At 35.1% G+C, this 23,090-nt stretch overlaps 1 protein-coding gene across 8 annotated transcripts in view; it reads right to left on the bottom strand.

The window, feature by feature from the left end:
* Positions 1-23,090, bottom strand: part of Robo1 (roundabout guidance receptor 1) — an 820,976-nt gene that overhangs the window by 102,583 nt on the left and 695,303 nt on the right. For all 8 annotated transcript variants that reach the window (XM_070030453.1, XM_070030457.1, XM_070030452.1 and 5 more), the window contains 3 exons: positions 7,106-7,226; positions 6,657-6,795; positions 3,737-3,864 (listed from right to left, as the gene is read on the bottom strand). In XM_070030453.1, the coding sequence (XP_069886554.1) occupies positions 3,737-3,864; positions 6,657-6,795; positions 7,106-7,226 (388 nt within the window). The remainder of the gene's footprint in view (positions 1-3,736; positions 3,865-6,656; positions 6,796-7,105; positions 7,227-23,090) is intronic.

The raw sequence follows: 23,090 nt of genomic DNA, 5'->3' as shown, positions 1-23,090 counted from the left end.
TGCATATTAACAAGAAACTTCAGATAAGCTTAAGAAATTCTGCCTAGTCTTAGGGTTTCCTTTATTGTTTTGTGTTCTTAGTAAAGCTTATTTTGTGTATATAAAGTTTTTCACATGATACTATGTGATAGACATAGATTGTAAAATTGTTACAACTCTGCTGCTGCCTTTTGAACACAGATCATCAATCACAAGTAACAATTTTTCAAGTTGGATCTAACCAAGCTGGCTGTTGGCATTAAGGATATAAGACACTAGAAGTTTTCTCTAAATGTCCTCTGCTGTATGTACCAAAAAAAGCAGTAATAACGAGTGAATGTTTAAATTCCAAATTTTCACAATATATTTATTAGATTGGGTGCCTACCAGATGCTCACTATTACATTGAGACTTGTGCAATTTAAGTGAAAGAGACAAGGTAAGCTCTAGACCCAAGAAAGGAATATCTAAGGATATTTTTATAGCTAGTATTGAGAAAAATGCAGAATTTGGAATATCAAGGACCTCAGTGTGTTAGCTTGGTGGAGCATCATTTGCCTAGCAAAAGGGAGATCTAGAGTTGAACCCCCAGGACAATTCAGGAGATGGGGGTGAGGGGGTGAGGGAGGGAATAACTGAGAGAGGGAAAGGGAAAAAGAGGGAGAGAGGGAGGGAGGGTGAGTAGAGGGAACAAGGGAAGGAGAGGGACAGAGAGAGGGAGGGAGCGGGAGAGGAAGGGAGGGAGAGAGAAAGGAAGAGACATACATACAGACAAGCAGAGAGAGACAGAGAAAGATATAGAAAGTCAGGAAGAGAGACAGATATACAGAGACAGAGAGACACAGAAAGAAACAGAAATACAAAGAGAGAGAAAGAGACAGAGATATAGAGAAACAGAGACAGACACAGAGAGACACAGAATAACAGAAACAGAGAGAAACAGAGAAACATAGACAGAAGCAGAAATAGAGATAAAGAAACAGACAGAGAGAAAGGAGGAGAAAAGAGAGGAGAAAAAAGAAAACAATTTGGTATTTCAAAAACCAAGTCGAAAAGAAAAATTCTCAAATTGTAGTTCTTTTAGAGTATGTGCTGCTAAAAATGAGCACATAATTGCAGTTCTTTTAAAGACAAAACTAATTATAACTATAGTCAAAATCAAATGGCCATTCTGCTCTCATTTACGATAAAATTTCCTCGTAATTTTAGTGTGCAACGGGGTTTTGTTGCTTTACTTCAGTTTTTGAATACTCACACAAAGTTTGTTTGAATGAAAGATCAGTTTTCAGGACATACTGATTCTTAAAAATGTCCCTTAAAATGAACTACAACACAGACATTAAGAACAACTCTGCTAAATTTCTTTTTTTTTTTTTTCTTTTTCTTTGTTGGTCATGGGGCTTGAACTCTGGGCCTGAACGCTGTCCCTCAGCTCTTCAGCTCAAGGCTGAAGCCATTTCACCACTTCCGGTTTTCTGAGTGGTTTACCTGAGATAAGACTCTCATGGACTTTCCTGCCCAGGCTGGATATGAACTGTGATCCTCAGATCTCAGCCTCCTGAGTAGCTACAATTACAGGCATGAGCCACCAGCACCCAGATCTACTAAATTTCTTTTAACTTTCATTAATACTTCAATTATTTTAATTAAGAGATTAATACTTTTCCAAGTGTTCTCAAGAGAAGAAAAAAGCCTAACTCCTCAGGTTTCCTTTTAACTTTTTTTCCTCCCTTAGTTTTCTTTTGCAGTTAAGCATCACTCTACATTCTTAAATATACTGAATTATTTGGACATATTGAAGATATTTTAAAAGTTATGATTACATACTTTTATTTTAGTGTTGACTAAAACAATACATAAATTCCTTGCAAGTTTGCAAACAAAATCTACATTCATTTGAAATGAGAATACCCACACTGATTCACTAGTTCCTGGATTTATCAATCATTTGTTATCTACTTCCCTTAAAGAAGACTTGGGAAAAGCGAATTTCACATGAAATACTTAAGCGTGAATTAGCGCTGGCACTGAGTTTAAAATTGCAGGAGGAAACTATTTTGATTTGAATGCCTACCTCACACAGCACAAAATAGCTATAATTTATAAAAGCATCAGGATACCAAGGTAAAAGGCTTTAAAACAAAAGACTGAAATATAATTCATTGACTAATGTCATCCCCAATGAAATTCTCTGTCACAACTGTGGTGAGATAGATACACCTTTTCGTGTCTTGTATTCACCTCACCTTCTCTCCCTCCCTCTGGAGAGCTTTTGAACTTGGATTTGACATCTCTGAAATTTATGCACTCTCTAAATGTAAAGAGGTTTTCTGTTCTAACAGCTTTAGCCTTACTTAGAGTTCAGGTCTAACTTAGATTAAAGAGTAGTTGAGACCTTAGAAATTCAGTGTTTGTTCTTGATCTTCCCCCCCCCCCTTTTTTTATGAGGTTGAGCTAAAAACCCCAAAGTGGGACATAATAGCTTTAGAGACAGGAAATATTCTTTATTCTTTCCCCCCCTAATGCAAAAAGCCCGCAAGGCTCTTTTGTAGAAAGCCCACAGTGCAAGTACTCTCTCAAAAGCCACCTTTTTCTTCTTAATAGCCTTAGAAGGAGACAGTGTTCAGAAAAGATGACAGCACCAAGTGTTGCTAATGTTAGACCCAGCAACAAGCTAAGTGGTTTATTGCAAGAAGTCCTGTGTACTATATGCACTTGACAAAATAGGAAATTTCTTTTCCGCCAATAAAATGTTTTCAAAGGTCATTGCCTCTCAAATTCCACAATAAACAATTTGTCACCAGAAAGGAGGCAAATACAAAGTAGCTCTCTGAAAAGCCATGGTGAGAAATAATTATTATGACTTCCTGGAGAAAAGAGCCGAGGAAGGATAGGATGGAAGGATAGGATATAGGATACCTGGATTATGGATGGGATGGGTGTGATGGACAGTGAGCTATCAGTATAAACAGGGCTCTGTCTTTCTAGACATTTGTATCTATAGAACAACATGTCCACTTTAACCCACAGTAGCCGCAAATAAGAAAATATTTAGGGCTGGGAAGGTGGCTCAGTGGTAGAGCGCTTGCCTTGCATGCATGAGGCCCTGGGTTCGATTCCTCAGCACCACATAAGCAAAAAGAAAAAAACCGGAAGTGGCGCTGTGGCTCAAGTGGTAGAGCGCTAGCCTTGAGCTGAAGAGCTGAGGGACAGCGCCCAGGCCCAGAGTTCAGGCCCCATGACCGGACCCCCCCCCCCAAAAAAAGAAAATATTTATCAAAATACAAAAAAAGCATAAAAGCAATACATTCATCCCCAACAAACCCTGAGCATGTTCACTATGTGCACTGTGAAGCATTATAGAGTTCTTAGTTTCTGTACAGGTATTACCCAGAAGGGAACAGAATCCTTCTGTTTATCTGTTACAAGTTTTAAAGACCCTTGAAAGTATAGGAGCTGAATTGTTGTTTTCTTCCATAGCACTCTCATTTAAGTTAAGAAGGACATCACATTTAAAGACTCAGAGATGAAAACATATTCTCCCTTAATCAAGATACTAACTCTATAATTCTGAAATTTGATTTTCATTTCTTGGAATAGTTGAGTGACAAGGCAATATGATTCCTGTAAGTATGTCAGAAATAAAATATTTAGAGCATTATTTAAAGCATACAATTAATATCAGCTAATAAACAACATTTGCTGTAAATATCAACATCTATTTCAATGATGAACTGGATGGCTCTCCAATGCCTACCTTGAACTGTCAGGGTAGCGGATGCTTCGGCTTTTCCAACCATATTTTCTGCGACACAAGTGTATGATCCCATGTCACTAGCCATCACCTTGCGAATTTTCAATGTATGATCATCTCGGATTTCATATCTAATGGAATTTAAAAAAACACTTAACCAAATGAACTTCTTCTTGACTTCTTCACTCCAGGAAAAAGAAATTAAAACATATAAAACAATGTGGCATTCCTAACTCTCCTGGCAAAAAAAGAGCTTTAGTTATTCTCTGTGTATGAACTGGCGTGTCGTTTCCTACGGGAACTTTTATTGGGAGGAGCTGGCTTTTATATCCTCAGTGTACTGTGTTCACACTAAAATGACACTGATCATTTATTGAATTCTTGTAACAAACTTGATACACTTTTACAGTTTTGTATCTATAAATGTTCATGGCACATTTAAGAAGTATACTATCTCCATTTTTTAGATGAGGAAATGAATGTGATGTCCGGCGAGGTTAGCAGAAGAGTTGAAATCTGAACCCACTTGCATTTAGATTTCATTTGCCTTGTTTCTTTTTCACTTCCATCAACTGTTGTGCTCTCCTGAAGTTGTTTTGAATTTATTCTTTTTTTATTTTTTAATATGTTTTTTATTGGGAAAATACGGTACAGAGGGGTTACAATTACATGAGCAAGGTAATGAGTACATTTCTTATCAAGCATTGTTGCCTCCTCCTTTGTTTTTTCCCTCCCATCCCTTCCCTCCCATCTCTGCAACTACACTCCTCCCCGCCCCCTGCCCCTCCCCCCACCTTGCCTAAATTGTAAAGTTCGCTTTTCAACATAGCGTCTTGTACATCTCATTGTTGCAATGGGTCAACCCAAATCCCTGTTTAAACAATTTTTTTTTCTCTTCCCCTCCCCAAATTATACCAACATCAAATACAGTGAAAACAGGGGTTATACCATGGGGGAGGGACATACAAAGTAACAAAAAATCATCTTATAAATATGTTAGAAACAATTGCATGAAATCAAAAACAATTGAATACTTATCTTGGGGTTCATTTCACCTAACATCAACTTATCTGACCTTTTCTGCTCATCTCAGACTTATACTAGTTATTGCAAATAAGGAAAACGTATTCTAATTCATATATCTTTCCCAGAGATATATTAGCTCCCATAATTTCTACTTTGACTGCCTACACAAATTACACCTCAGTTTCATCTACATTTCACATTCATATTTCCAACTGGCTAATAATTAGACAACCTATTCAATAAGCATCTACTATTGAATAGGTTAGATGAAATGTTCCTTTCATCTCCGAACACAACTCAGATTCCTCTTCTACAACTCTCTATCTGAATTCAGACCTCTATTTAACAAAGTCACTTAGTCTGTCAGATTACCATCAACATTTTCTCTCTATTCAGTAGCTATCTTCACCTCATCTTCCAGGGCAAACAATTTATGTCTCTTAACCGTCCAACTCTAACAATGGTGTTCAGGCCACTTGCCTTTTCCCAGAATAGTGTCACATCTATAGAATTAACAAGGGTATTTTTTTCTGAAAAGTAGCCATGTGGATTGTCATTGTCACACAATATGATTTCTAAGTTCATTTTTATTATCTGCAGCCCTTGAGCAATCAGCCATACGATCTCCAAACTATTTCCACACATACGATTATTGCTCATACCCTGCTTATATGTGTCCACCCCGCTAATATATGATGTTTTTCTTTACTTGTGTGAATGTTGTGATGGGTATTTTCCTGGAATACTTACTCTTTCATATCAATTCGATATCTCTCTCCTTAAATGTTCCCCATTGGTTGCTAAATCTGTACTCATGTGCCCAGATGTTAAGGTGATTCTGTATCTGTCAGTAAAGGTGTTCTTTTGTGAGGCTCTTGAGGGCTGAGGCTGCGTGTGCCCAATACTATCATCCTAAGATCTAGAAGGGTTTAGCTTTGCTAAATGCACATTTGCTGAATGAGTTAATACACGTGTGCAGACAGCCTATTGACAATATCTGTATGTACTGCTTCCTCCCTTTATCCTTAGGCTTCCTTATTCCTGAGTGTGCTCCTAGACAATTTAAGAGCTTGATGGTTCGAGAAATTTTTCTAATATTCCACACCGATATTATAGCTGACAAAAAGAAAAAGTCCAGTGTTTAATTGGCTCAAGGTATTGCCTTTGACATTGTAGTCCTATACAAGAATAGCATTAACTGTCACTGAGCAACAAAGAAATCTATTAAAGGAATACTTTTACCAATTTTAGAAAGTGCAAGTCAGGGTCATAAATTCAGGGTTCTTACATGAAAGTCTCAGAGAAAACATGGGAACCTCCTCATTCAAATGATCTTCAGTAACCTAGCCTGGCCCATAAACAAGGTTCTATAGATGCACTTCAATTTAGGATGGACATAGGCCCTAATAAACCCATTGAAAATAACAAGTCAAAATAGTAGTTGACACACCTGTACTTAGTGAAAATTTTAGCTTCACAACATAGCGCACTAGAAAGATCATTATTTGAGGGTAGGGTATAAACAAAGGAGGAGGTAACAATGCTCGATAGGAAATGTACTCATTACCTTACTCATGTTACTGTAATCCCCCTTCACACTATTTTTACAATAAAAAAACGTAAAAAAGAAAGAGCATTAGTTATTTCTCTTCCCGATCTTGTGGCCCTTTGCTTAGTTCAGCAACAACATAGTATTATGCTACATACTGCTAGCCAGGAAATTCTCTAAGTATCGCTTATGCTTAAAGCATATGGCTTTCTTGTTGTAGTAAAGTCCAAATATTGTTAGGCTATTAAATAGAAACGAGGACCTGTCTAGAGAGTAGGTAATGGCATTAGTGATCTGATGAAATCAGAAAATCCACGGGGATGAATGACATGAAACCTTCCTCTATACCTGGCTTTGGGCAGCTCCCCATCATCTTTCCTCCATCGTACAGTAGGTACAGGGTCTCCACGGGCCTCACATTTAAACTCAGCACTGTCATCCACAGTTACCGCCAAGTTGCTAGGTCTCTTCACAAATGATGGTCTCTCTAAATGAATCAGAAAGAGTCATTTCAAGGTAAAAGGTAAATGAACCCAAAAGCACTTAAGTTTGTTATTAGGACAGATCCTTAGAAAATAATTCCACATCGTTCTCTGCTACTATAGATATTTTATTTTCTTTAGTACCTCCAAGATCCCTTCCACATATGGACTATTTTATCTCCTGTGGATTTACTGATTCTTCTAACCTCCTCCTCCACCCCTGAAATAGTGGGCTGTTAACATTTCTTTCTCCTTTGTAGAAAGACACCAAATAATTATCGGAATGCTTTTGCAGCAAGGTAAAGCTACACTTACCTAAAACAGTTAGCTCTGCTACCTCACTCTCCCGTTCTCCAACCATGTTGGTACCAACGCAAACATATTTGCCAGCATCGCTTTTACGGGTGTAAGTTATCATGAGTTTGCCTCCTCGTATCTTAGAAAAGAAAAAAAAAAGAAGTTTGACATGGATACAATTAAAATAGCTTTAGCTCTGTTTATGGAGTAGATGTTTTCGATATATACTCTTTGCTGTATTGATAGGTGGTAATTTGAAATGGAATTCATTCTAAATGTGTAATCCAACAAAACTGGTTTTTCTTACCTTTATTTCTGTTTTTGACATTATTTACTTAAGTGGAAAAATACAGAAAAATTGCAGAATATTTTGATTGGTAAGAAGATAAAAAGAAAAGGTAAATTCTTAAATACCAAATGAATGAAATGAATAATTTAATGTTTGTCAATTACAAGTGATCTAAAGAAAACATACTCTACACTTGTAAGATGTGACAATAAACATTTCTTTGGTTAGTCAGTTTACCAGAGTTGCTTCAAAGGAGTATAAATTAATTGCTAATACATAGCACAACTTGTCATTTCCTTTAAAAAAAATCCAAAAACCATGGGTCCCCCTCCCAAAGTAGCTTTCTGGATACTTTCAGGACAGTGACAAATGAATCCCAATGAATCATCTGGAAAGTCACAGCAAGACAATCTTATAAGCATTCAATTGAGTAAAAATTAATTAAAAGAAATATTCTGAAGTTAAACATGAATCAAAATGAGTATGTAGAAACTAGACTATCTTTTATTAGCACAATTTCATTGAGAATTTAAATTCAATTATCCAACCATATCTAATGATTTTGCAAGAGTACATACTCATGGAGGGTTTGACCTTACAGTTACTCTGTACAATCTACCAATTATCAATGAAATAAAATAAAATAAAATAAAATGAATGGAAGAAGGAAAGGAGAGAAAGAAGAACGAAGGAAATAGTCTAACACATGTTTTTTCTATTATGGCAATCCTGAAGACTGAATCCAGGGCTATATCTATAGCCTACCAAACACATATTTTTTTCCATTTTTATGTTATGGAATTTATTCAAATAGTTTGTAAAGAAGAGATGTCCTTACTATTTTGGAATGACTAAATTACTTTAATGTAGACATCCAAACTAGATATTTTGGTCACATCAAAACAAACCAAATATTAACAAGGGAGTTTTAGTATCTATGGTTTTAGAAGTAGATGTTTGCTCAGCAGATTTAAAAAAAAAAAACAAATGATCAATGGTTCTAGTATAAATATATCAGATGTGATTTTTTTTTCCCCCTCTGGATTGTCTATCATTCACATCTGGGATAATACCTGCAATCAATAACCACTCTGACCTTTGTTGACTGCAAACTACTGTTACAGGCAAAATCTAGTTTGTCTTCCAATCTGAGGTATTTTCCTATGTCTCTTAGTGAACATCTAACAATTCAAATTATTTAGGAGGCCAAAGAATGGGGATTGAAAATTTGAGACAGGAGGAGACCACATATCAAACATCATAGAATAATGCCACATAAAACACATCAACCACAAACAGCAACAACAACAATAACAACAACAACAAAGATAAGGTTATGATTTGTTTAAGTAGCAAGAGCAAGTTCCTGAATTCAAACATACATACTTTTATAGAAGTGCAAGACAGTTTTATTGTTTTCATACATACTTAAAATTTCAAATAATACAAAGTAGAATATAACTTCTAAAAGTCAATTATTGTCAATGCTTCATGAAGATCATTTAAACTCTGAACATGTATATATATATGTATATATACATACTAGCAGACATGTAGTAAATATATACACACATATAAATATGTATCATAATTTTACTACAGAATAATGAATAGTAAGTAGAATCTTGTTATATGGAATTCTATAATTTACATTTTTCAACAAAAATAAGACATTTTGATATTTTTAATTTTTGAAGAATTGGTACAAAGATATATAGCATCAATTTCAATAGCATCATGATATTCCATTATATGCCTTTACTATATCTTACAAAACTATTCCCTTACACATAGCATTTGTTTCCTTCATTCTCTTTAAACAACACTAAAATCAACTTTTTTGTGGGTATAAAAACATCGCAGCAAGTCTCAAAGTAATATTCTTAAATCAAATGTAGAACAAACAAGGCTATTGGTCCAGAGTAGTATTTTATGTTTTATGAGTTGTTTTATTGCATAAATACATCATTTAAATGGTGCTCTTTAATATAACCCTGCTGTTAGACTGCTGGGTTAAGTGTTATAATACTCTCCCTTTTCACTAAAGGGACCAAAGCTCAGAAAAATACAGTCCTTGCTCCTACACATCTCCACCACACTCATCTTCAAAATATGCTTTAATTATGCTCTTAAATGTCAGGTTCTCCTTCCTGACTATGAACTATAGCCAGAGGAGCATGTCCAATTCCTCTTCATAGCCCCAGAACCTGTCACAATGCCTAGTAAAAAAAATCTACATTCTTGTGGGAGGAAAGTACCTTAGCAAATGTCACAAATCAAGTTGAAACAGGGCTTAAAAATTTTTTTTATTTTATTAGTGAATAAACAGTGCTTAAATTTTAGGCAAACTGTCTTTGGCTACACAAGTTACACAAATGACAACAAATGCACAGCCCACAAGACTGTTAATATAGTTACTCTGAATTTGATAAAAGGAGCTCTTGGGAGTTATAACAATTGGTGTATCACAACAGCAACTTGCTCCCAAGAAGATCTATGATGACTTTTTATCATGGACTTATTTTGAAATACTTACATAAGAAACATAGGTCCCATGGTATTCCTTTGCAATAATTGGTATATATGTCTAGGATAATCTTAGTAGATGAGCAGAATAGCTCAATAACTATGCACATCTGATCACATAAGATGATGTTAAGCTAAATGAACTCTAAGACACAGATGGTTTTCTTTGTTTTTGTTGTTTTCATTGTACTATATGATTATTTTTGGTATGTCCTTCCCCTATGGTATATCTCCTGTTGTCACTGTATTTGATTTTGGTACCCTGGTACTGCATATACAGTTATTTGAATTAGGGAAGGGAAGGGGAACAACAGAATGGTGAGACAAAGGACAAGGGGGACCCAATACAACAGCGACACTCACAAGGTAATATGTTGGAAGTGATCTGTATAACGTTGGGGTGGGAAAGTAAGGGGAGGGAAAATAGGAGAAAAATGAGGGAAGGGGTAATAAATTTGACAACAAACGTACTTATTACCTTACTTATGTAACTGTAACCCCTCTGTACATCACCTTGACAATATAAAAAGTAAAAAAAAATACTTACATAAACATTTCCAGTATTGTTTTTGGAAATAAATTCTTTACAACAAAAACGGGGCAATGTCTAGAACAAGCAGAAAAGGTAAAAAGCTATGTACATATGATCATGTAAGATGATGTTAAGTGAAATGAACCTCAAGTTAAGGGTACAAGTGGTTTTTTCTTTCTTGTTATGGTTTTAACGTATTTACAATGTACTATGTGTTTTTTTGTTTCTTTGGTATGTTCTTCCCCCATGGTAGAACCCTTGTTTTCAGTGTATTTGATTCTGGTGCCCTGTGTCTTGTACATATATTTTTCTAATTTGGGGAAGGGAAATAACAAAATGCTTAAATAAGGATGCAGATTGACCCATTGTAGCAATGAGACATACAAGACACTGTTGAAAACTTTACAGCTTCCCTGGGGGGGGGGAGGGGGAAGGAGTTGGGGAGGTGGAGAGGGAAGGAATAGTAGAGGAAAAACAAAGGAGGAGGTAACAATGCTCGATAGGAAATGGACTCACTACCTTACTCATGTAATGGTAACCCTTCTGTACAGTATTTTTACAATATAAAACAAAACAAAAAATGGGGCAAAAGTCTCTATTTCTGAAATAGAAATTAAGTGATCTGCGAGGTAGTCCTATGTGCCATTAATGATTCTATTACTTTGCACAACACATTGTGCTCCTTTCATGCCTTAGAATTTAACCTTGAAAATCCTTGCATGTATAGGAAACCAGTTCATTTACAGAAGGACTTACTCAATAATCAATCCAAGTAAGAGCAAATTAAGAAGAAACAAACATTTTTAAACATTCTCTATGTTCTAAAACCCAATAACTCAATCTGACTTATCCACAACAAAAGAAAATTTCAGTAACGGTTTTAAAACATATTCAAATATTTACAAAAGTGAGAGCCAAAGGGATACCATATAAATGATTTTCAACAGCAAATATTTACTTCTACAGCTTAAAAATAATGCAGGACTGATTTATTTTCACATTTTTTAAATACAAAGTAATGTAGAGTTTTAAATCAATGTGGTTAAGCACAAATAGGATGCCAATTAACATTACATATTATAGTCCAATGCTTTATGTTTTGAAAGAATTTCATACATATGGAGAAAAGAGAAATGTAGTTAGCAAGACTTATAGTGATTGCCTGGAGATTCTCAGACATGGAACAATTCCAGTTGTGAGGTGAAAGGGAGGTAATAATAGCTGAGGTGAACGAAAATTCAAAGAGAGCTATAAAGTCCTTAAGAGTCTGTAGTAGACACCCTGTTATTACAGTCCCCAATTCTAGTAAATTGGCTCAATATGGGGAATTTTTACAACTCAATCTAGTAGGAGGCATGCTTTAAGAGTACTATCAATGTTTCTGGTACTGAATAAAAACAGGAAAACTGTTCCTATTACATGAAATTCCACTTTATAGCCTTCATTTATAATTAAATCATATCCACAGAATAATATGAAAGTAGCCTACTAGGCATTTTAAAGTATTTTCAGTATCATTTGTAAGTAGACAAACTCTAATTATATGGGTACCACTTCAACAAATGTTTCTCAAGAGACAGGTTTTTTTGTATGAATTATCTTTAGAAGCTTTTTACATTAGGATAAAGAATTTACAAAGGATTAAAAATACATATTTTTTGTGGTGTTCATGCACGTATAATTTCTATATCAATACAAAAATATCCCCTTTGGACTGAGACCTGAAAAATAATGTTAAGCTTACAAAACACAATTTTTCATATTTTGTATCAGCACCATTTAGTTGAACAGGAAATTTCACTTTGAGATGCAACATGTTTTGGCATTTTTCACCCTCTATACTTCCTAAAATTCCCACAAGGATCTCATGTTCATTGCACTTTTCATAACAATCATTCTATAAAACACTCCAGATGTCCTACAACTATCCAATAGAGAAAATGTGATATTTACATACAGTGGAGTATTAAAACATATTTTAGTGAGAAAAATGCAGCTTTCTTCTTGTTATAACAGCAAATATATTAATTCCCAATGATTAAATAAGGTCAATTGGATTACACCATTGTTTTTTCCACCCAGGGTATTCTTTACATAGATTACCTAGACCCAAAATAAAAATAGATACAAAAAGTAAAATCCTTAGGAAAGATTTCTAAACACCAAACATTCTTTTCAGAGAAAAAAGAAAAGCAAGAAAAGTGAAGTAAGTATAGTTCATGGAGCCATTCTGCCTCTTCCTTTTGGCATGTTTTTAATTCTCTTCCCCCTGCTTTCAATCTGTAAAATGGAGATCCACTTAATGTCTACCTCCAACAATTTTATGAGGAATACAAAAGATAGGTCATATAAAAATATTTAGAAAATTATAGACTGTGTATTTGGTATACACTGTATATTACAGTTATGTACTAATGATTCAAGTGATGCTTGCCTAATCAACAGCAATCTTCCTTTGTTAGAGCAAATCCAGCAGCTTTTTGAGACAAGGTCTCATTCTGTGGACTGAGATTCTGAGATTCTGAGATTCTCCTGCCTCACAATCCAGAGAGCTAGAATAACAAGCATGCATTATCAGGTCTCAATAGGACCTTCAATTGAAATTAATTACAAATTTGTCACTGGTTTGTTAAGGAAAATGTGCATTCATACTAACACTGCAAAGCCTTCAAAACAAATAATTCTTATGCCTTCTTTACTGTAACTATTTCCTCTCAAATAATTATTCTCAATGGGGGTAATCTTCCTCACCATTGCCCTTGGATATCTGCTGCATCTGGAGATGTATATGATCATTATACTTAACAGCTGGGGGCAATACTAGTATAAAATGAGTACAGACTAGACAAGGTGCTGAACCTCTTACAAGGAACAATCCTCTGGAACAAAACATGGTGATTCACTTGGGACATGGTAGAGTATGCGTGCAGTCTCAGGTACCTTGAAGGCAGAGTTTGAGGCTAGCTTATGCATCCTTACTAGTGAGAGGTTCATATCAAATGCAATAGGAAGGCAAAGGGGCTGGAGTCATCGCTTAAGTGGTAGATGGCTTGCCTAGCAAACACAAAGCCCTGAATTCTAAGTCTAGCGTCAGAAACAGACAGACAGACAGACAGACAGACAGACAGACAGACAGACAGACAGACAGGTAGATAGGAAGATCATAGATAGATTCAAGATGCTAAATAGTGCTGAGATTTTAAATTTGTTGTAAATATCCTGGAAGTGTAAGGATAAACATTGGATAAAAATAATCAATCATGGCATAAAATAGCCAAGACTTCTTGGATTGCTATGAATACCTTTCCATCACAAAACTGCTCCTCTGCATCAATAAAATACATCATATTCTCATTGGCAGTGAAGCTAAGGTGCTCAAACAAAATGTTACAATTTCAGTGCAAGACAAAGTCCAATTAAGCCTAGGGAAAATTTCTATCTCTTCAGAGATAACAGAGAGAGAAATTTATAAAACTGAAGGAATACGCAATAAAGTAGGGTAAATGGAGGATAAAATGTAATGGGGATAAGATAGTAAACTTCAATTCCCATAAAGTCAGATTAAATTTGTCATGATAGAAATGCCTGAATTGAAATGGAACTATCCAAAAGTCAAACCTCTATTTCCTATAGTTCCTGATATGGAAGACATGGTGGCCTGTTCTGTTCAATAAACAAAGTAGAAACAACACAGTATTATAACTTTGATCAAATCCACACATCAGCTTTCAAGCACTTCCTACTATTAATATAATCACCACTTTATGCGGAAACAAAGAAAAATATTAATGGTAAATGTAGGATGACTTTATATCTTCAAAACCAGTCTGCCTCTGGGTCAAACAAAAATTGACATTTCCTTTCTCTACATAGAAAAGGAATTTTTTTCTGACACCAGAAAACACTATAAATGTGAAAATACAAGCTAAAAAATATTTCTTGGCAGGTGTCTTCCTGCAGCTGGATTTGACAGCCAAATTGTAAACCTATCAAAAACTAGTTTGTATAATGATCAGACACAAAGTTAAACACTGAACTGTAGCTATGCTACTTCAATTAACATAATCCTGAAGCAGAGAAGCAGAACTTGCTAAACTTTCAGACAATATCCTGGCATCCAGCCTGTGTTACACACACACACACACACACACACACACACACACACACACACACACACACACACACACACACACACACACACACACACACACACACACACACACACACACACACACACACACACACACACACACACACACACACGGCCCCAGGTCTTACTTCCTCATTACCATATACCTTAGCAGCCCCCAGTGGTAACCACATTAGAAGCCCACATTTCCATAAGCTCTAGACAGTGCTGGGAGGGTGGAGATTTGGACTCGGTCATAGACATACTCAATGAAAGCAGAGAAAGCAAAACAAAACAAAAAGGTCCCAGTGGGTTTGCTCTATGGGGGGAGTCAGCAGACAGAGGAGGGGAAGAGAAGGTGCTGAAGAATTTTAAGGTCTTAAATATCTTGAGACTTGCATTTATTTTTTCTTTGGAACAGTCTTAAGTTAAAAAAAAGTTTCAGATTCATTGATCTATGGAAGATCTCAATGTAGTTTGCACATGCACTTGAACTCTTCTCTGAGGCAGGAAGAAATAAAACCCTTTGTCTAAATCTTTCCTCTTCTTTTCTGAATTGTTTTACAGAGTGACAACACAGAAAACTCAGGTGCAAGATGTAGCTTTCCAGCCCAAAGTGAAGAGAACTACTGTGAATCTGTGGTTAGCATGTGAACAAACAAGCCAACAAGTAAGTAAGCGAACAAACAAGAATACTCTTAATTCTGAAATACAGGAAGGAAAAATATCTTTACACACATAGAAATTTATTTTCTTTAAACAAAAAAAAGAGAGAAAGGAAATTATGATTTTTGGACTGGTTTTTCCTATGTAGACAGTTTACTCAGCACCCAGTGCTCAAAATCAGAAATAAAGATGAACTTAAAATGAACTCCATGGTTTGTCTTCATTTTCTACCCTAAAGCAACTCAGATGATTTGCAGTGTTTGTTATCCAGGAATTTTTTTTTAACGTATCACTTCACAGTGGTATCCAGCACACCTGTAGGTTACCATACTAAATGGACTGGGGCTAATTAACTAGTTTAGCTACACTAAATCTTTTCTGTTTTTAATTACATTAAACTAATGTGACTCGAATTCAACAGACCAAAAATGAAACTACTAATTATATTAAGGGCTTCAAAGACAATTTTAAATTGCTAACTACCAGGCTGTCATATAATTTATCTCATTTCCTTTCATAGATTTCTACATTCAAAAAATCTATTTTCTTTGAAATACTATTTAGAAACAATTTGAACAAGGGATTAATAGAATACTGGTCTAGAAGGCTAAAAGATAAATATATTTTAAATAATACCCATTAAATACAGAAAGGCACAGCCATATGAATAGAAAACACTGGAGCATGTTAATTTTTATCCTTTTCTAAAAGATTAAAGGTTTGAAATTATGCATTTGCTATAGGTAGGAGTAAGGGCTGGAAATGCAAGTAAAGTTGCCTAAAGCACCTGAGATTATTGTTTGTTTTTTTCTGACAGACTTAATTCTTTATAATGGAATTATTTTCATATGATTTTTCATAAGTGAGAAGAGAGGTCTTGAATTACCACATAGTGTATCATTCTTAAGCTGTTTCCTTGTAACTGTTCTTGGGCAGGATATCTCGTCATAACAATCCGATCAATTCTATGTGGGCTCTCTACTACAGATTAGACAGCAAGTTGTCCTGAACTTCAAGAAGGTGCCTCACCTGGTTCCTTTAATAACAATGAGATACAAGTGACCCAGATGGCCAGTCATACCCCAGACAATCTCCTTAGTGAAATAAGGTAAAAGTTTTGGAAGCTGGGTGCTGGTGGCTCACACCTGTAATCCTAGCTACTCAGGAGGCTGAGATCCGAAGATCGTGGTTCAAAGCCAGCCCAGGCAGGAAAGTCCATGAGACTCTTATCTCCAATAAACTAATCAGAAAACAGGAAGTGGCACTGTGGCTCAAGTGGTAGAGACTAGCCTTGAGCTGAAGAGCCCAGACTCAGAGTTCAAGCCCCATGACTGACAAAAACAAAAACAAAACAAAACAAAACAGTTTTGGATGGTCCTCAACACTCTTTTCAACCAAGAAGAATGAGGAGGAAGAGGGGGAGGGGGAGCAAGAAGAAGGAGAAGGAGGAAGAGAAGGAGAAGAAGAGGAAGAGGAGGAAGAGGAGAAGGGAGAATGTAGCATCAGCAGCAGGAGGAGGAATCATAAAACGTAGGAGATTAAAAAATGGAACAATGTTAATTATTTTTAACTGAGTCACAGAATGATATCAATCTATAATATCAGGCAGTTCAGATCGAAGCAACCCTGTTTCCTGACATACTTCTATATTCTGTCTTTAAAAACAATCATGGCTTTTATACTTTTTTTTTTACGTTAAGTTTTTTCTTTTAATTATCTTTAAGTAGTTGTATAAAGAAGTTGCCATTTAACAAAGCTGTTTATAAAGAATGAGGGAAAGGTTGGTAGTTGAAGGAATGACATTGGTCAAATGTCATCCCTTTTAGCATTCTCACTCATCCCTTCTTAACCATGCTTTCCCTCCTTCTTTTTCATTTTATAGGATATACACCAGATGGACTGCATTCTTCTCCTCTTCTCCTCTCCATTCCTTTACTCCTTTACCTTTGACCTGACCACACTACATTTGAGTACCATTTTCCTGGTGTTTTTATTTTCCTGAACTTTGATTTTGCTTTACAAAGTAATTACAATATTTAAGATCTCCCTTGAATCTACCATATTTCAGTTAATACATTTGTATACATTTAAGTAAAAACACTGGTGGCATAATTGCATGAGTAGCAAAGGATTTGGTAAACAGTCTACAGTATTTCCTAGCAAAGTAAAAATAATTATAATCAGACAAAAGGTAATTTAGTCTAGATTTCATCCAATGTCAAAAAATACATTATTTCTTTTGTGGCTATATTTCTTAGTCATATCAAACTTCCAGTAAAAAATTGTAAAATAAATAAGCTACAGTATATAATTTCATGTGTTTACTGGTTAATTTTTATTGTCCTATGTAGGTGCTTTATATTTATGAATATATACAATAATAATTTTATTCTTTTTGAGACCTAAATTTTAATACAGTTATCAGAAAACCTCAAAGTTTTGATAAATTTATACCACTAGCTGTATAAAACAATTATATCTATCATTAGCATTACCATCAACATTTCTCCTAAGAATAAGAAAAAATTTCAAGAAGTTAATTTTTCATATTCTGTTTATCTGTGTTAATCTTACCATACAAAATTACATTTTAAATGATATCATGTGGTATCCATGAAAAGGGATTTCATATTTAGGTTTCAAAGTCAAAGGTTTGGTTTAGACTAATATCCATAATAAACCAGGTGCAACCAAACCACAGTTATTTATAGTGTTCAAAGATTATTAAAGTTTATTGCCTCTCATTTCAGCTTCTAAAAAATGTTCACCTCTCCCTATTCTGATTTCTTGCTACTTACTGGATCCTAAGAGAAAGGGATAAAGTGAAGAAGAGGAGGGAAAAAAAAGAGGAGGAAAAGGAGGAGATAAAGAAGGAGGAGAAGGGGAGGTAAAAAAGAAAGAGGAAAAGACATATCATTTAAAATATTTCCCCTTGAAGTCTTTGATTAGCAATGATCTGGTTTCATGCTGTTCATCCAAAAGCTGCTATGTAAAACCGTCATGAACTTATGACCAGATATAAAAGGAGAGCAGCTGTACCCCCAGGGATGTGTCAAACTAAGAAAAATAGATTAATGCTAATATTGGCTATATTTAACTTACTAGTGAGTATAAAAAATATGAAACTAGTTAGATTTCAATCAAAGTATAAAAATTGTTCAACTTAATTGTTAAAAATATTTACCTTGATTTTACTAATGTATTATTTTTTAAGCAAAGATTATTTTTTCTTTCACAGCCTATTTAAAGTGCAAAGAGAGACCTTGGGAATTGCATGTAAGCATGTGCCACACACACAGACACACACACAGACACACACACACACACACACACACACACACACACAGAAAATAACAAAACCTGCTATGCTGTCACAAAAGACCATGCAAATACATATATGCAATGTAAAGAAAATATGAGAATGACAAACTGAAAGCAATCAAATGTCCATTCTACACTTTCCCTAGTTACACTTTAAAAGAATAAAACAAAACAAAACACACAACAGGAAGTAAACCCAGAACTGTTATAAGCCTCTCAATTCCTCTCTTAGGAGTGGGATGGAAAGGATTAAAGAAGCAATCATGGTCTCTCTACTGGAGTCCTTATATTTGTCTGGGCTACGCCATATATACAAGAGAATGTGATCCAATTTCATTTGTTTGCTGGTACACTTTACAATGCCATTTGAAAACCAACATGAAGTCAGCCAGGAGTTTAAACACACTTGATCACCAGAGAGAAGCAACAAGAGTCATGCAGAAGTAATTATCCCAGTGGGACATGTGGCTGTCTCTCCCCAGCTTGTGTAACTGCCAGCTGAGAACCGAGGCTGGAGAGAGTCACTGCCTTGGACTCTGGCAGCTGCAGTTTCCCTCTATTTGCCTTGCTCCTACTAAACTTCTCATTTCTTCCTCAGAGCAATTTATAAATTGGTAGTTGGCTGTTTGCCTCTGCAAAGTACACCTATGATAATTTGATTATAGACTACATCAGGAAGGGATGTATTACTAATTGCAGGCAAGTGGGAGGCATCCTGCAGAGACATCCTTAACTGAGAGGGAGAGGATGATTTTTCACTCTGAAGTTATAAATTAGTACCTTTCTGTTTCTCCAGTGTGTATCACCAGAAGACCTTCTCACGAATACTAATTTTAACAAGGAATCACAGGAAAAAAGAAACATAGGGTACCTAATTTGCTGGCTTAAGTGTGGCTCACAGCCAAATAAAGAGGAATTTGGCAGTTTTCTCTAGCAAGTCCACTCAGAGGTAGGAAGCCCAAAGCAATCAGGAGCAAAAGGCTTGGCTTAGTTATGGTATCCCAAAATGGAGACAGAAGACTGCTAAGTCCTGATGAAATGGGAAGCAGATGAACCAGTGAAGGCTTTTAGCAGATTTCCCAGGTGTCTGGTTCCCAAGTCATTAAGAATAGAACCTCAAAAGTGACTCCTATAAAAAGCATGCAATATAGAGATTGACTCTGTAATAAAAGAGCCTTTACTAGCTATCTCAGAAAAAAAAGAAGGAAGCTGATTGGTGTATAAATCTGTGAAATTTTTAGGCAGATTACAGGGTAGAATTCAGCATGAATATGAAAAATTAATTTAGCTCATAGCTATTAAACTTAATGTGTTATTTCCTTCACAGGTCTCATGAAACAATGTCCTGCTGTTTTAAAAGGTAAAAACAAAGTCTTATTGGGCCATTTTCATTCTCCCACAAAACCAAGGGTTTTTTTTTTTATCACCCCATCTTACCATCTGGCTATAATTCTGAATTTACATATAGTTACTGCTAAGATAGCCTGAAATAAAAATCTATGGAGGAATTATGACTAAACTCCAGAAATAAAGATGACAAATGTTCATTGTATTTGAAGAGGAGAAAAGCGCATATTCAGAATCTTGGCTCTTTTGAGTTACAAGTCCATCAGCTGAAAGTAGGTTTCCAACAATCCATCTCTTTTTGTCTTTACAAGTTCTTATTTGTTCTCTATAGTTTTGCTTCAGTGTACAATTTCCTTGAGTATCCAATACCTTAGTAATAAGATGTTTTGTTCTAAAGATTTGCATGTAACTTGTTACCCTGAAAAGTTAAATTCATTTATATGCTGAAGAAGCTACAAACCAAAAGAAAATCAACCATGATTGAGTATCTTTATACTTTGCTTTTTAAATATTAACACCAAATTAATTTTACAGAAACATATTTTTAATTTGCAAATAAAGGAAAGTAATGCAATCATTTCATATTGCTAACAGAGTATACACAATTATTACCACATCTAAAATAGCTACAGACTGAAGTAAAATTTATTCATTTTCTGTGATATCTTAATCCCAAAGAATCAAAGAAAAAGTAGAAGAGCTTGCAAGTGAAATGTTTAATTGATTAATCAGAAGTCAGAACTCATGAGGTCAGGGGCAGAAGTTCAATATCCATACAGCTATTTGCTTCACTTTCATTTATTGATCTCAAGACTATGCTACGATCTAGCTAATTATTTGGCAAGTTTGTGCCTTAATTTTATGAAGGACACATGATGAGAAAATAATCCACATCCTCTATACTGCACATGTTAAAATAAATGAAAATGAATTTATGTATATCTTAAATGGAAGGAAGTTGATTAATTTGCCCATCTCAGGAAGAAAATATAATCCTGGCAGTAAGATCTGAAGTAGGTTACATTAGGTTTTAATATTGTCTGTGCATGCCTCTCACAATTGCCTGAGAAGTACTGATTAAATTCCTGGACAAATGGAAGTAAAAATAAAAACTGCTATTTCTGTTTCTTAGTTATATATGAGAGAAAATTCTCTAAAACGTTGTTCAAAAAAATTTAAACATGCTATTCAGTGCCTTTTGTCTCACTCATCAGTTGTTTGGTTCTATGGTCAAGATTAAAAACATACTGAATAGAAAATGCAGTGCACATCCAATTAAAGGTTATTATCATTAAAGATTGCTCCTGACCTAAGTCTCAGTTGTAGTGTTGGAACTTAGAGTTCAAAAGTCACAATTTTGCATGCTTGCTTTTATACAAAGGAGTGTTAAGGAGCCAAATGAAACCAGGAGCAAAGGAAGATTAAGAAGCAAAGTAAAATCAGTAGGAATAAGTTGGATCTACTTATTGCCTCTCTTTTGTAGACAATAAGACTTTGTCCTAACTTTTGCATTTAAAATGCACAGCACCCACACAGAAAGCAAATTATCTGCACTTATGAAAACTCGATGCATAGAAATTTTAGGGATTTTAGTCATTAGTTCTTTAATTTTGTATAACCAACTATACTGCATTGAGAATAAATACAATCGTAAAATACATCGAGAATAACAAACACATTTAAATCCTGATGTTTTTATCTACATTTTAAATTATTTTACAATTGCAAAGTGTATAAACAAAATTATGTTCTGTACATAAAATATATAAAAACTAGTTTTTTTCTGCAAATATGTTAAAAAAAACCCAACAGCACATCTACACCTGTATGGCAAATTTAACAAGTGTATCAGTGAATTTAAATAACAATCAATGAATACTTTTGCAATGAACAAGAACTGTGTGCATAACACTGGCTGTTCTATGGCCTGGTTACATGTATTCTTTTTTAATTTTACATATTCTCAGGGGGAAGATATATTTTATATTTCCAGATGATCTCAGCTAGATCTCAGAGAACAACAGAATCTGCTTGAGAAGATTGTTGAGTACACTAAAGCCCACCCTAACATCTATGCAAACATAGAAGTTCTAGAGAGGGATATTTGAATGGGTACAGAATAGGAGGTTTCATTTTCTTTAATCTGCCTGCCACAAACTATGAACTAAAAATGAGTAGAGCCAAAGTGCAAATAGCTGATGGAACACACTGGTATGATCTTTAGATCTCCCTGTGTAACAGATTGAGGACCTTCCTTCCATCACACTCTATAGGGCAGTCAGAATAGACAATATAATTGCCCTTAATCCACCCCCAGGCATCAGAAAAAATAATGTCCTGACACTTCACACATACATGTGGTGTTTGTAGGTGAAACAGAGTATTTATCCCAAATTAGTGTCCATGCAGAGGAATAGGCTCGTCTGTTTCAAAGGTAAATACATGCTTATTACCATTGGATATATAAAGTTTCAATAGGGTATTTATAAGCTTCCCTAATAAAGAGGAAAGATTTTCATAAGATCTTTTATAGGCATTACACATGGTGTGCTATGGTGATATGACACATCCAGGTGAGAGAAGAGGAGCAAACATGAGAAATAATGAATTCCTCACTAAATTACACTTTATCCACTGGAGGAGAAAATTTTCCATTACTTTCAACCAGTATAATATAGATTGAGCTCAACTGGTCTTGAATTTTTCCCAATTGTAATGAGGCTCTTAAATCTGAGCCTGTTTCTAATGTGATAGGACTTAAAGCTTTGTGATCACCTAGATTTGTCAGATTTAAGAAGACAAACCCTATGCCATCTGGTACTAATTCAGTTAATGCATACCAGATTATTTTAAAGGTAGATGATTTATCATATTATCAAATTCTTTGGTTTTTAAGGAGATAAAAGCTGAAGTGGTCAGATGTTACCAATAGTTATTTGGTTTAAGCAACCAGCCCTTAAACAAAGAAAATTCAGAACCAGCATTATACCACAGGAGACCTCTGCCTCAGCATAAAAGTTTGGATTATTTATTGAAAGAGATTTTATTTTTTTAAAGTGACGTCATGGACAAGATGGAGAAATCGATAAAATTTCCACTTTTGGACCTCATAAGAAGGAAAGAATGCCTCACCCAATCAAATGTACTTTCAAATACGCTACCTAAAATAATTATAATTCATTTTTATATAAAC

Source organism: Dipodomys merriami, unplaced genomic scaffold, assembly GCF_024711535.1.
Source record: "Dipodomys merriami isolate MVZ:Mamm:240054 unplaced genomic scaffold, mDipMer1.0.p SCAF_2, whole genome shotgun sequence".
In the NCBI taxonomy this organism is placed as follows: Eukaryota; Metazoa; Chordata; class Mammalia; order Rodentia; family Heteromyidae; genus Dipodomys; species Dipodomys merriami.
The sequence above is the reverse complement of the archived record's forward strand: the minus strand, read 5'-3'. Positions and strand labels throughout refer to the sequence as shown.